This window comes from Danio rerio, chromosome 13 (genome assembly GCF_052040795.2).
Source record: "Danio rerio strain M-AB ecotype USA chromosome 13, GRCz13ab, whole genome shotgun sequence".
NCBI lineage: Eukaryota > Metazoa > Chordata > Actinopteri > Cypriniformes > Danionidae > Danio > Danio rerio.
Genome location: NC_141033.1, coordinates 30,534,744 through 30,549,512, shown reverse-complemented (window position 1 = coordinate 30,549,512; position 14,769 = coordinate 30,534,744). Strand labels below are relative to the sequence as shown.

The 14,769-nt window shown below is 37.1% G+C and overlaps 1 protein-coding gene across 10 annotated transcripts in view; it reads right to left on the bottom strand.

Annotated features, from left to right (window-relative positions):
- The window catches only part of b3gat2 (beta-1,3-glucuronyltransferase 2 (glucuronosyltransferase S)), a 54,149-nt gene extending 41,414 nt beyond the window's left edge, over positions 1-12,735 (bottom strand). For 3 of the 10 annotated variants that reach the window (XR_015505082.1, XR_015505083.1, XR_015505085.1), the window contains exons 1-4: positions 11,718-12,735; positions 747-938; positions 466-640; positions 153-297 (exon numbers count right to left, since the gene is read on the bottom strand). Coding sequence is in view for 5 of the 10 variants with exons in the window: in XM_087277795.1 (XP_087133921.1) it covers positions 7,780-7,965; positions 11,718-12,287 (756 nt within the window). In the remaining 5 variants the exon portion in view is untranslated. 10 annotated transcript variants of the gene reach the window in all.
- Positions 12,736-14,769: the final 2,034 nt, after the last annotated feature.

Genomic DNA, 14,769 nt, shown 5'->3' with positions numbered 1-14,769 from the left:
TTTAGAAAGAAATTTAAGATAGCACTTAGAGGCTTTTGCATCTATACTCTTCAATTCTAACCTTATACAACAATTAACTTGTACTCTTAAATGTACAATAGAGGGGAAAATGAGTGCCAGAAAAGCAGCAGTTAGAGATAGTGCTGTCTTACCAGCCATGTCAATTGCAAATGGTCTGTCGGCCTTCCAGCCTGTGTACCAACCGACCACTTTCCCCTTCTCCACCAGTGGACGCTCGTACCTCCGGCCTCCGACCAGTCCCACAGGCCACACTGACACTCTCCTAGTTGAGCGCATCTGCAAAAGACAGAGCAACTGTAAATTTTACAATAAAATGGCAAATAACTAGACCACTTTGCACGTTACTGTATATCTATGTATCTTTGGGCCTTTATTGTTCACTTAGGCTTCTTTTAGTGCGGTTTATGTAATATGTGTAGATTACTGTAAGTGCACGTACTCAACTGTTGAATCAATTTGTACATTGAAGGGTTAGTTCCTCCAAAAATTGTAATTCTGTTTTTAATTTCTTCCCCTCATATCATCATATCATCACTTCAATCCACTGAGACGTCTTTTTTTCATCTTCAGAACACAAATTAGGATATTTAGGATGAAATCCAAGAGCTACCTCATCCCTCTATAGACAGCAATGGTTAAGAAACATTCAAAGTTCAGAAAAAGAGCCATAAAAATTCTCTAAACATTGTATTGTACTTCAGCAGTTCAACTGTAATCATACGAACCTCCAAAAACACTTCAGTGCAGCAAAAAATTGAAATACTGTAGAAATTCTTGATTCTGATTAGATGAAGGATGCATTATTTTCGTTACAGCGCTTAGGTAGTTCCAGTAAGTTTTGATCACTGAAATAAATGCTCTTCTCCCAAACGTTCGTAGTTACCACTCACATGTGATGCACAGGAAGCCGATGAGTACTGTTAATAACAAACAAAAAATCCACAAAATTAGACAAATACTCATCAATTATGCCACAAAATCAAGTTTTTCAAGCTGCGCGGTGGGTAATCCTTCACCTCCATGTCGGACATTAAAATCCTTTAACACACGGCAAGCCGTTGATTATCCCTTACATACAGTATATGTGTGCAAAAACAACATTTGTTCACCAATGTCTTCTGTATCAGATCAAGTTTTACTATGGGCAATACAACGATTCTGTGTTACACTGCTGACTTCAATGGCAAAATGTTGTACTGCCCATTTTGAAAATATTTTGTTTCCTATTCTGGGCATTGAACATCTCAGAACTAAGGATGGTAAACTAAGCTCTCAGATACTATCTAAAATATCCTAAATTATGATTTGAAGATGAGGGGATTAGAATAACACAAGAGTGAGTAATTAATAAAGGAATTTTTATTTTTGGGTAAAATAATCTTTTAAATATAGCTAGTAGTTTGAATTGCTGGTCACCTAAAAGCACGCAAGACAAATGTGGCTCATGAGTAAAAAAAAAAAAAAAGTCAATTTCAACACAATCCACAAAAGAATCATCATAAAATGAAGACTGGTTAAAAAACATTAAGCTACAGCTTTCACTTAGAGCTCTGGTGCTGACAACCATACAGAATACTTGTTCTATTATTTTTAAAGGAGTGAGTATAGCATCGCCACACACAGCGTGGCTTATTATAAAATCCTGGCTCATTTTCAGCATAAATAAGTCAGTCCACCTGCATTCAGCTGGAGCCAGCATGCATCGCTCTTCAGTTTCATAAACACCATCACATCTGATTGAACCACCCGGCAGCACTAAAACTGTCATTTCCAACAAGATCCCATCTTCCTTGAAGAATTTTAAACATGCTGCTACTGAAAGAATCCCCTTTCTCTTCCATTCCTTCATATATAATACAAAATAAAAACTATTTGCCACTGGGGGAATGAGCGTTGCTGCAATTCCTCAAACAAATGGTCAGAGTCGCCTTTGAATATTTAATGGTTGTGCTATTTATGTGAGTGCAGCACGCAGTCGGGTGACGTTGTCTGTGGCTGCCGGCCGTATGCAATGGACAAGCTTTGAAGCCCAAACTGCCGGGCCTTTAGCTGTGTTTCTAATGCCTGTCCTCCTCCCTCGCTTCAAAGGCTCCATCTCCATAATGGTGCTCTTAAAGTGTAACACAGCTCAAAGGCAAAGTCAGAGAATTCTCTATAGTAAAGAGACTGTCATCTGCAGGTGCCAAGCATCCTTTTGCATTGAGGATCACAACAAGAGCAACAGGCACAGCTATCAAATGCAATGTCACATACACAGATCTTTGTATTGAGCTCTCAGGCTACAGACGACGATGGCAAGGCATCTGTATTTGGCAGCTTTTGTGACCCACGTGTTTTCTGCAGGGACAGGGAATAAGAAATTCTGGCCCCATTTTGACAACAGAGTGCAGACACATAAATTTGTAGTAGACAAGTGTGTTCAATATCTTTAGAGAAGCAAAATCACCTTCGATAACACAACTCTACGTGCTGCCTGACAGTTCCGGAGAGGATTCAAACAATGCAACAGCAAAATTGGATCTAGAAAGGAACTATATTTCCAGGGAAAGACAAGTTACAACTGAGAACAATAAATCAGATGTAGAATTTGCTGTGATGTTGTACCGAAGCTACGAGGCAGGGTAGCAGCATAAATGTGACTTTTTCTGACAGTACATGCACAGCAAAATATGACAATAAAAACTTTTTAATTAGTCTTCTTTTCTCACGTTCAAGAATATCTGGAAATCTTTGAAACAAGAGAAGCTTTACTGCATATGTAGAGAAAAAAAATCAACACAAACGCTTCTCTCATTATTTTATTCTTGTGCAAAACAACTAGGATAGCACTTATTCCAATGTTTATTCTACTCTCTTTATCTGCCACAGCTCACTATAACCTCAGCTTAATTTATTTTTATGGTAAAGTACTGCGATTGAATTGGTCATTCAGTTACATTTTCAGTAGTGCTGCACATGCTCGTTGGATTTAAAGGTGATGTATGTTTAATTTTTAAAGCATAAAAATAATAAAATATGATTTCAGACATTTAATAAACATGCCAAGTAAACCTTTTTTTTATCTGAAAAACATTGCTGAAGTCAGATTTTCTGCTTTGAAAATGTGAGTTGTGAAAATGTGAGTCTTTTTTTTTTTGGTTCTTTTAACACACCCACTGCTACTTTAGCCAATTATAATTCAGCACCCCAGGTTGCCTTGGTGGAAAACAGAGTACTTCATTCATTCAGTCAGGAAGGCTTTCAAAGCATGCACTCGTGACCGAAATGTGACGTCCTGGTGAACAGTAGCAGACTTTGAAATGAGCCGCAGATTCAGAGTTCCACATGAGGTTATAAATGAGCAAATAATATAGGTTACATTTTAACCCTGTGTCCTAACAACACGCTATGTGACGAGATTAGCAATTTGGCTGCTTGCATCAGACGAAACACGAAATTTAAATACAGCCATTCAGAAGCACAGAATACACACTCACTCACGGAATGATAAGGTTTATAATCTAATTAATACATATTAAACCTCTTTAACATTAAATGTAGATGCTGAATCACTGATACAGTATGTGTTGGTTTTGAGTCACAGTTCTGAAGTTCAATTTCAAACGGTATATTTCATTTTTAAGATCTGAGGTGAACTATCTGCTGCTGCTTTCAGTAGTATGGCAATAAATGTCATGTTAAACGACATTCAAACTCAAATTATTAGCATTTAACTCAGAAATAAAGCACATGAGGTGTACCTGAGGTGATCTATGACTAGGTTTACATGGACACCAATAATTCGATTTTAATGTGATTAAGACAATACTTTGATTAAGAGTTAATCATGTAAACAGCAATTCATTTAATCAAATTAAGATCATAAAGAGAAATCGAATTAAGACATGTGGAGTATGCAGATTTCAGTTGCATTATTAAAGCATGAAATGTTTGTGAATCAAAGTGAAAGTGCCAAACTGCAGTTAAAGTCTACAAATCAAAAATGAAACACCCAAAATTGCATGAAACTCCAGAGGAAATGCGGATATTGTGGTGACGCAATGATAATAATCGAATTATGTGCTATAACAAGTAATAAAGGATCCTGAAAGAAACAATGAAAAAGCAACTCATGTAAACACCTTAGTCTTATTATTCTCTTCATTAGATTAAAGCAAAAAAAAAAAAAAAATTACTGATGTTCATAGAAATAAAAACTGTTTCTAATTTATAATATTGGTTGTTGGAGTTGGTTAGAATATTGGAGTTGGTTAGAACAAAAATTCCTTTTAATATGGAGAATATTCCTTTGCGTCCCATTGCTTTTTATTTAAAACACAATTTAAATCAGCCTTTAGGCTCAAGACTTGCTCCTTTTGGTCCTGAATCTGACAACCTGCACCAGCGTTTGTTTTGATCCAGGAATGCAATACATAGTTCAACCACTGGGTGTAATACTGCACCTTTAATGGTCTATCCGACAAAAAGAATGCTTGTAACAAAATGTTTTTTGTATCGATACTCTTGCATTGTACAAAAAATATATAATAGAAGTCAATGGGATTAAAAACGGTTACCAAAGTTTATCAAAAATATTTAAAGAAAAGAAAAAAGAAAATTGGGTAATTCTCAGTTTTTTGTTGTTGTTTTCATGGGAATGCATGAATCTAATTGCATGAATCCACATGAATCACATCTGTCTCTTCCACAGAAGAGAGAAAGTCATACAGATTTGGAAAAAGAAAAAAAGTGAAGGATGAGTAAATGATTACTTTATACTTTTATTTTTTTTAGGTTACACGTGACTTTTTATTTTATCTGTCTTCACATCTTTCTGACAATTATCTGTATTGTTTGCTGAGAATAGTACATTTAGAGGGTACTAAAACCACATGCACAGACAACTGTCTGACACATGATTTATATGTGAGTGGGTGGAGCTAAATGTCTCTTGCTGACTCTCTGATTGGAGTATTTTTTTAATTTCTATTAAATGGCAGTAAACAGGTTAACTACACAATATTTTGAATGTTGATAATGCATTGTTTGTGCAGCAAAGTTCTATGCGTACTTGATCCTCAAACACCTGCTGGCAACGTGCAAAGAATGTGTGATATCAGACATCGGTTATGCATACTTTAATCCTTCTGGCCAAAGAATGCAAGGAGATATAGATACACATACTGTATACAACATGTCAACTGTACATGAAAAAGAACCACCCGAAACTGATGCTCAAATCAGACAGTGAAAACACACAAGTATAGCACAAATCTGGCACGTTATTTACATAATTACATTTACAAATATTGTAACTGCTTTGCATTCCATACATCTGCATCTCTGTCACTTACAAAAAATCCACAATATACCAGATGTGTACAGTACATAATTACTCTAGTTTTAAAAAAAATAGGCATTTGTCTGCATTATAAGCCTTAATTAGTCAGACGGTAGCATCTTTACTTACAGTATAATGATTCAATGTCTCTTTCTCTAAGTTTTCTGTATTTTAGCAGTAATCTGACTTATTTTATTGTAAAATAAGAAAATGTTGTGGTAGTACATTGACTCTCTTTGCCTGCCTATTCATTCTCCAGGGATCCTGAACAGAAGAAAACTCCAGGGATAGCACTACTTTAACAGTCCTATAATTGGACAAGATTCAATCTAACATGTTCAATGTTGCAATACGTTTTAAATGTGAAAACTGTTCTGGGATGCCTTTCTACATTACTGTTTGCCAACTATGTTTGCAAGTTATTTTGTCACCAACTAAGTTCAGCTATTCGTTTTTCCCAAAATCAATGGTTCCAGCAAACATTTGCAAACTTGTGTGGTTGGAACTACAGCTTTCACAAGGGTTATAATCCTAATATGACATAGATTTCTATAGATCATACATTTTTTTGCAAATCAAGCAAAATGCATTACAATCCATATCTTACATTGAATACAGACAAATTTCATCCTACTGTAGGTCTAATGAGAATTAAAGTGCAGTGATATTTGTATAATATAAAAAAGCAATAAATAAATCTAGAAATCTAAATCTGTACCTAGGTATACCAACATTTATACATATACACTCACTGGCCACTTTATTAGCTTCCACTTTATTAGTCCAACTGCTCGCTAACGCAAATGTCTAATCAACCAATCATATGGCAGCAACTCATTGCATTTAGGCATGTAGACATGGACAAGACAATCTGCTGCAGTTTAAACCAAGCATCAGAATGGGAAAGAAAGGTGATTTAAGTGCCTTTGAATGTGATATGGTTGTTGTTGCCAGATGGGCTGGTCTGAGTATTTCAGAAATGCTGATCTACTGGGATTTTCAAGCATAATTACAGAGAAGGGTCAGAAAAAGAGCAAATATCCAGTGAGCGGCAGAAATGTGGGCGCAAATGCCTTCATGATGCCAGAGGAGAATGGTCAAACTGGTTCGAGCTGATAGAAAGGCAACAGTAACTCAAATAACCACTCATTACAACTGAGGTTTAAAGTAGAGCATCTCTGAATGCACAATACATCAAATCTTGAGGCAGATGGGCTACAGCAGTAGAATACCACACCGGGTGCCACTCCTGTCAGCTAAGAACAGGAAACTGAGGCTCATCAAAATTGGACAATGGAAGATTGGAAAAACGTTGCCTGGTCTGATTAGTCTCGATTTCTGCTGGTAGGATGGTAGGGTCAGAATTTGGCATCAACAATATGAAAGCATGGATCCATGCTGCCTTGTACTAACGGTTCAGGCTGCTGGAGGTCGTTTAATGGTGTGAGGGATATTTTCTTGGCACACAATCGGCCATTAGTACCCAATGAGTATCGTGTCAACACCACAGCCAACCTGAGTATTGTTGCTGGCCATGTCTATCTCTTTATGACCACAGTGTACCCATATTTTCATGGCGGCTTCCAGCAGGATAACGCACCATGTCATAAAGCATGAATAATCTCAGACTGGTTTCTTGAACATGTCAATGAGTTTACTGTACTCAAATGGCCTCCACAGTCACCAGATCTCAATCAAATAGAGCATCTTTGGGATGTGGTGGAATGAGAGATTTGCATCCTGGATGTGCAGCCAACAAATCTGCAGCAGCTGTGTGATGCTATCATGCCAATATGGATCAAAATCCCTGAGGAATATTTCCAGAACCATGTTGAATATATGCCACAAAGGATTAAGCCAGTTCTTAAAAGGATCCAACCTGGTACTAGTAAGGGGTACCTAATAAAGTGGCCGGTAAGTGTATATTATTTAATATTAAATATATTTTATATTATTAAAACAGATTATGGTTACCTCACCAAAAGACATGGTTCAGATGTTGTAATTAAAGACATTTGCCAGCTTTTTGTCCTCAAACTACTGAGTCTCCATTTGCGTGTTATACAAATAGCTTGTGACTAAAAATTTAACAACAACCAAATAATAATAATAATAATGATTTTATTTGCATGATTAATAATGAAGCTATTTAAGCTCATTTATCGGTACAATGATCCTCCACACTCCACTGAAGCAGACGAAGACAATTTTTCCCACAAGTACTTGATCGATGAGCATTAATGCACTGTACTAAACTCCCTTCTCTAATCTTTACCTCAACTTAAAAAACCCTCTATTGTTTCACATCTGTCACATCTCTTGTACTTTTCTAGCCAATTTTAAAACTTTGCATCACAGCTCTTTTATGTTACTGTCGCCTTAGGATGAATCACTGGAGATGTGGCATTTCTCATTGGGGGAAAACAGTACGTGCTAAATTAAACCATTGTGTCGTTAATTTTTGTCATCATGAAGCACAGGTTGTTGAGAGTGGCCAAATGACTCTCATTGTTGTGCTGTGTAATGTGTTTGTGTTGAGCAGAGCAGGGGTCATCAGCACACTGACACTGCGCTCTACCCCTCAGGGTCTCTTCCATGTGTTCATCCACATGTCCAGCTGTGTTCTGGAGAAATGGAGAGAGGCAAAATGAAGCAAAGGAAGGGAGAGAGGCCTCAAAGCAAGCATTGAAGAAATGAGGAGAGAGCGGTAAAGCCTGTGGCGGAGGAAAAGAGGACAGCTAAGGGGAAAAAAAGCTGAGATAAAAGAAGGGTAGCATAATTGATGATGAATGAGACGATGAACTGTAAGTGCAGCATCTGAACAACATCCAACACAGAGGAGATTTTGGGTTACTTTAGAGAGGACAAAGAGCATAATGCAAACCTTTCCTCTCATCAATTAACTGATATCAGCTTTTTGGTGCCATCAGTTAACCAAAAAGGCCAGGCATAGACTTACATTGCAATAGGTAACTATTTTGTCTTTGTGAATTGGTGATTTGGTGGCTAATTTTTAAGTTTAACAATTTCATTTACACATTTAGTAGATGACATTTCATAATTTTTTATAGTTATCATTATTGTCTAGTATACCTTTTTTGTAAGTAGAACGAAAATGGTTGTTAGAAGTAATTTAGTGTTTGAATTCATTGCAATCATATTTCCTCAATCACTTTAATTATTTGAATTCTTAAAACATTCTGGGTTTTGACTGACCAACATTTATTAACTTCACTGTAAAATAGGAAACTTAATTAAACTGAATTAATTTAGTTGTTTTTATAGGGGTTTGCATGCTTTGTAATTAAATTATTAGACTTTGATATTTGCTTCAACAGCTTTAGATGTTGAAAATTTTAATAAAGTGACATTTTTGTAGTTTGTAACAATACAGAATCTATGTTTTATCAGGGCTGGGCGATTAATTGAAAGTCATTAATCGACATTCAGAACCAATAATCGATCAAATTGTTCCAGGTCAATTTTTTCAATTACTTTCCCTACTGTGTGTGGAGTCACATGGCCCCGCTCTGTTAGGTCTGAATTTCACTTATTATATTATGATTTTTAATTATTTTGATATTATACTTCTGCCATGGGTATGTGTATAGTCTGGAGCAGCCTTCGCATACCTGCACACTAGTCAAAAGAATTTACTTACTCGTCTTCAATAACAAGTAGCGCAAGCTTTGTGATTGGTGGGTTTTGTAGCGGTGATGACAGTGGGCAGCGCAGAGGTACACATTTAAGGCAATGTGTTTTAATTTCATTTGTTCAGCGTTGATGTTCAATTAATAATCATAGATAGTAGATAGTGTGTGTGTTTACTTCAATTATTTAAAATCAAGTAATGCACCCACATTCAAAAATATCTTACTTGTAATATGGGAGCATATTTACTGTACAAAACTTGTCAGTAAAGTATGAGGGCAAAAACATAAAAAAATCAATAAAATAATCGTTCATGAATCGTAATCGGGCGATGCAGTGGCGCAATACTGTATGTAGTGCTGTCGCCTCACAGCAAGAAGCTCGCTGGTTCGAGCCTCAGCTGGGTCAGTTGCCGTTTCTGTGTGGAGTTTGCATGTTCTCTCTGCGTAGGCTAAATTGTCTATAGTGAATGAGTGTGTCTGGATGTTTCCCAGAGATGGGTTGCAGCTGGAAGGGCATCCGCTGCGTAAAAACATTTGCTGGATAAGTTGGCAGTTCATTCCACTGTGAAGTACCCAGATTAATAAAGGGACTAAGCCGAAAAGAAAATGAATGAATGAATCATAATCAAGTTAATTCATTGAAAAGTCATTAATAGACATTCAGAACCTATAATTGATCAAATTTTTCCAGGTCGATTTTTTCAATTACTTTCTCTACCGTGTGTGGAGTCACATGACCCCGCTCTGTTAAGGCTGAATTACACTTATTATATTATGATTTTAACTTATATTGATATTATACTTCTGCCATGGGCATGTGTATAGTTTGGCGCAGACTACGCATACCTGCGCACCAGTCAAAAGAATTTACTTATTCAATTTATAGAGATTTTAATTTTAGGCCAAATCGCCCAGCCCTATGTTTAATGTTGTTTCAATAAAAATGTGTATAAAAAGCACTTTGTTAAACTGTAAGGTTACATTTTCAACACCAACGTCGACAGATCAAGGTCCCATAATGTGATTTACAATTCAATTCAATTAATCTTTATTTCTATAGCACTTTTACAATGTAGAATGTGTTAAAGCAGCTTAACATGGTAGTTCTAGTAAATTGAAACCGTGGACAAGTATAAGTAAATAGAAAATATAAATCACAAAACATGGAACATTAATGGATAATTTTACAGTGTTTCATTTAAAAATATTTACTCCTGACTGAATATATTAACATCACAATAGTCATTATATTTCTTATACAAACGAAGACCAACAAAGACCAACACCTCTTTTTTTTGTTCCAGAGAAACTTTCAGATAGATGAAACACTGTTTACTAAAATAATCGCAGCATACGACTGAAATTATCAAAAATGTATCTAAAGAAATGTGCAAATTTATCAATGAAAGAAAAAAAATGTGATCCTCTGTAAGACAAAAGTGTCAAATGAAGTATCTCTCATCACTTTGCAGTGTTATCTGTTTCATCTGTTGTACACAGACAACCGTTTAGACAGACAAACCCTAATTTCCCAGCTGTCAGGTCACTCTGTCGTTTCTCTGTGACTTCCACTGCCTTAAACTGGGTTAATTCACTCTGCTTGGCTACACAGTATACTGGGTCGCCTTCATTTATGTGCATGTTCAGAGACTCATAAGATATAGATGGCGAAGGCATGATAAAACACACCACATGAATGTCTATGGGGACAATTCAGTGAGCTTGACTGAGGCGTTGCCAGCCTTTTAGTAATTGCCAACGTTTTTATTCCAGCTGCATAGATTTAAATGTATTGCAACAACCTTTGGAGTGCAATATTTGCTTGTGCCTGCATAACGAGAGTAAACAGTTTAAAATGACTCCATTGTGGCTCCACTTTGTTTCTATTTTATTGTTTTTAGAGTGTAAGGACACCAATGTGTTTATTTGTAAAGCGTGTATTTCCACACTTCTTGTTTATTATTTTTGCTTATTAATGCTGTAGTTGTCTATATATATATATATATATATATATATATATATATATATATATATATATATATATATATATATATATATATATATATATATATATATATATTATTTTGTGACATGTGAAAAAGAACAATAGTGCCCCAGCCAATCTTTTTTCAGTGAATCACATGGATTTTGATCCAGGCCAACAAGCAGACCATATAACACCCTATACCATAAACAAACTAGTTCCAACTTAGACTAGGCTTCTTATTTCTGTTTAGTTGAGCTATTCATTGCCACCCCTGCTGAAAAAAAGCTAAAGAAACCACTACATTTTTTTGTGGTTTTATTGGTTATAATTATATTGGTTTCAATGGGAACTGTAATGCTCCCAGTGGGTTTCTACTGGTAAATTGTTGCCTTCTTGATGGCATTTTAAAATCTTTACATACTAATCGAATATGTTCCAATCTTTACACCAAATGACCCTGATTTTACAAGGTTATTGGAGTAAAACCTATCCCAAATCAACTACACCTTTAGTCTACTACATTAACATTTTTAAGGCACTGATTTTAATATGTACGGTTGTGGTTTGTAATTGGTATTTGTAGTGAAATCACAACTTTTGTGATGGTTTCCTTTTAGTTTTTCAGCAGACTGTTAGAAATGTAACACTTTTATTGTGATTTTTTTTTTCTAATCAAATCTAAACTATTGACAGCCTTGTTCTTAAACAACTAATAATCTCAAGGAGTCGTACTTACCTCTTCAAATAACTCAAGGCTGTAAGTGTTATCATCATCCGCGAAGAAAACTACTCCTTTATCTTTGGAGCCCCGGTGTCCTCTTATCCAGCCGAGCGCTAAGTTCCTCTGCTCGGTCGCTCGGGGCATCCCGGTCCGCTTGAACCTGCGCGGGGTGAACACGTTCAGGTGAGTGTATCGCACCCCGCACCGGGCGAGAAACCGCGACACCAATTCCGTGTGGGAGTTCGCGTCCTCCACCACGATCCAATGGAACTGTGGGACCTGGCGGAACGTATTTGCCAAGCGGGTGAGCTCTGCTTTCTGCACCGCTCGGCTGTAAGTGGGAGTGATGGCATAAATGACCGGGAGAGATGTGGCGTTTCTCCCGCTGCTGCTGGCGGTGGTGCTGCTGCTGCTGGTCCGAGTCGTTCTGACGACCTGCCGCTGCTGTACATTCCCCAACCGAGATAAATAAAAGCTGGCCGTGTTCCGAACTGATAATCTCTTCGTATCGATGTCGATCACGATGATCACTATCAAGATCCACGGAAGAAGGATGAAAAAGCGAGTGTAGAAGATGGATTTCATTGTGCCCGAAGAACCAGAGCTGCTTAATTTGAAGCACAAACCGAGCAGTTCCTTCAGAGGTGATTAACGGATTATTGCAGATTGTTACTTTTTAAACTTCCCTTAAAGCCGATCCTCGGGTGGTTTTTAGACAGCATCCACAGTCCACGGTCGTTTAAACTTCCCATTCCCGTTCCTAAACGCGCTGTTGCGATCCCATCCCGTCCTGCGCTCCGCCGGAGAGTCCGTGCCCTGAGATGATGCTCCCTATACAGGGAGTCCTCAGTCGTTTAGCGCAGAGAACAGTGCCAAAAATAACAACAGGTCATTGTTTTGGTCACGTGCATGGCTTGGAGTGCAATAAAGTCATCTAGGTGCGATGATTAGCCTGCTCAAAACTGCGCCGAATGATGAGGCTGCGCTGATGGTCCGACAAACACTGCTGTAGTCCGCTGAAATGAGGAAGACTGAGACTTCAAACTGAGATTTCCCCCTCCCCACCTGCGCACCAGAGAGCGAGAGATGAATCACACGCATTGTATTCTGCCTTTTCGACGAGAGTCTTATATTCTCATATAATATTCAAATATTTGGCTGTTGGATGTTTAGTTGAAATTTAACCCAATGCTTAAAATTATGGTTTTAATTTTGTTCTTGAATTTACTGTAATCAAAATTTCCTCAGTCTCTTATTCTAATTTAATTTATTTTAAATTGAAAATATTAAATTAAATGAAAAATTTCAAGACAAAATTTGATTTATTATTACCGTGTTTTATTGATATTTATTTAGATATTCAATATAGTCTTCATAGAGAAAGTGAATAAAAATGCTGTCAATTTTACTCTGTGGCCATCCAAGAGTTAAATTTCCTTTTTTACAGGACATTTTTTATCTGCAACAGTATCCAATCCAATCTCTTTTGGCATTTTAGGAATCAAAAAATATATACAGGAAAATATAAAAACATACCTGTGGCTTCTGATGATATATTGAGCTTTGTTGAAGCAACACCATTAGTCTGTGCAGGACGCTGAACATTATTTACAACATTAACTTTAATCCACAGCCTTGGCAAACAGTATTGGGAACGCTCAGTCCCAAGACTGTGGATTAAAGGTAACAATATTGTAAATAATGTTCAGTTTTTTGCACACACTGATTGTTCAATGCATTGCCAAGAGCCAAGGGTAAATTTGTTTTGCATTTTTTAGCTCTCAATATACTACCTGTCGACTTGCATTTTATAAATCACCAAGGACCACATTTTAATTTAAAAATCATATTTTTATGCTATACTGAAGTGGAAAAAGTCTACACCTTGAAAGGTCTAGGTGCGAGTAAATACACTGATTTTTTTCGATTTTGGCTAAACTCTTCCTCTAAATAAATCAGCCTTTATATCATAGTTTTGACCATTTGTAATGTGCAGTAAACGTGCCAAATTTCCTTTGCCATCAGTTATTATACCTACACAAAAAACAATCCATTAATCAACATAGAATCAATTTAGTACTGTTTACGGCAATTAATTGTCAGCTTCCATATGAAGTCATTTTTTTTCACAATAACAAGATGATTGACTGAGAACTCAATCTGTTGATGTCGATTTGCTTCAGGCATATTCCCATCTGCAGGTTTAGCGGATCACCTGATGTCATAAACAAAACATTGATGCATGACAAACATCAAGGTAAAAAACAACACAGCAACTTATTACAGTTAACAGTCTACATTGTAATCAAAATGGCTGACACGTTGCCTGCAGGCTTTTATGATGTTCATTTCAGCACTGGCATGTCTATTTGACTGCCTCGTGTCTCCATTCACAGTGCGATGACAGCAATGGATTGTGACATCCAGCCTTGTCCTCCCATCCTCGACATGGCACCCCCTGTCAGCCCAGACAATGTCAATCACAGAAAATAGAAGCAACTGTCAGCGACGCCATCTCATTGTGGGCATCCTTTTGTTGCAAATGACTGAAATCTGACAGGTAACAGTTGCTATTGTGCATCTCTTTGCATCTAGAATGAAAGCGAAGCGGCACAATGGCCTGTTTACTCAAGAAGTGAGCTTTAGGTCTCGAATGTAATGGAATTGATCCGAAGTGAACTGTTCTATTACATGGAGCAAGTGGGTTTTTTCCCAATTTGTGAGAAGTGAGGAAATGAGGCGCAATGGAATAAGGAGGATTTATGGTGTTCAGAACTCACACTTCAACATGGGAAATGGTGCTGGTGTGCATTTTTTGCAGTCAATCTAATCTGGTAATCCTCCCATCTTCCTTCATGCTGATGACGCTACGCAGGAAAGCATGGACTGGACTATTTAATGGCTTTCATGGGTGGGGGAGGTGGAAAAGGAAAGCTGTTTATTGATGGAGAAATATCCTTTCAATGCTGGTGCACGCTGTAGAAGCAGGCAGAACGCAATAACAACCAATTAAAGCAGTGCCCCATGAAAATAGATCACAGCGCAACTAGATTAAACGATAATTTAA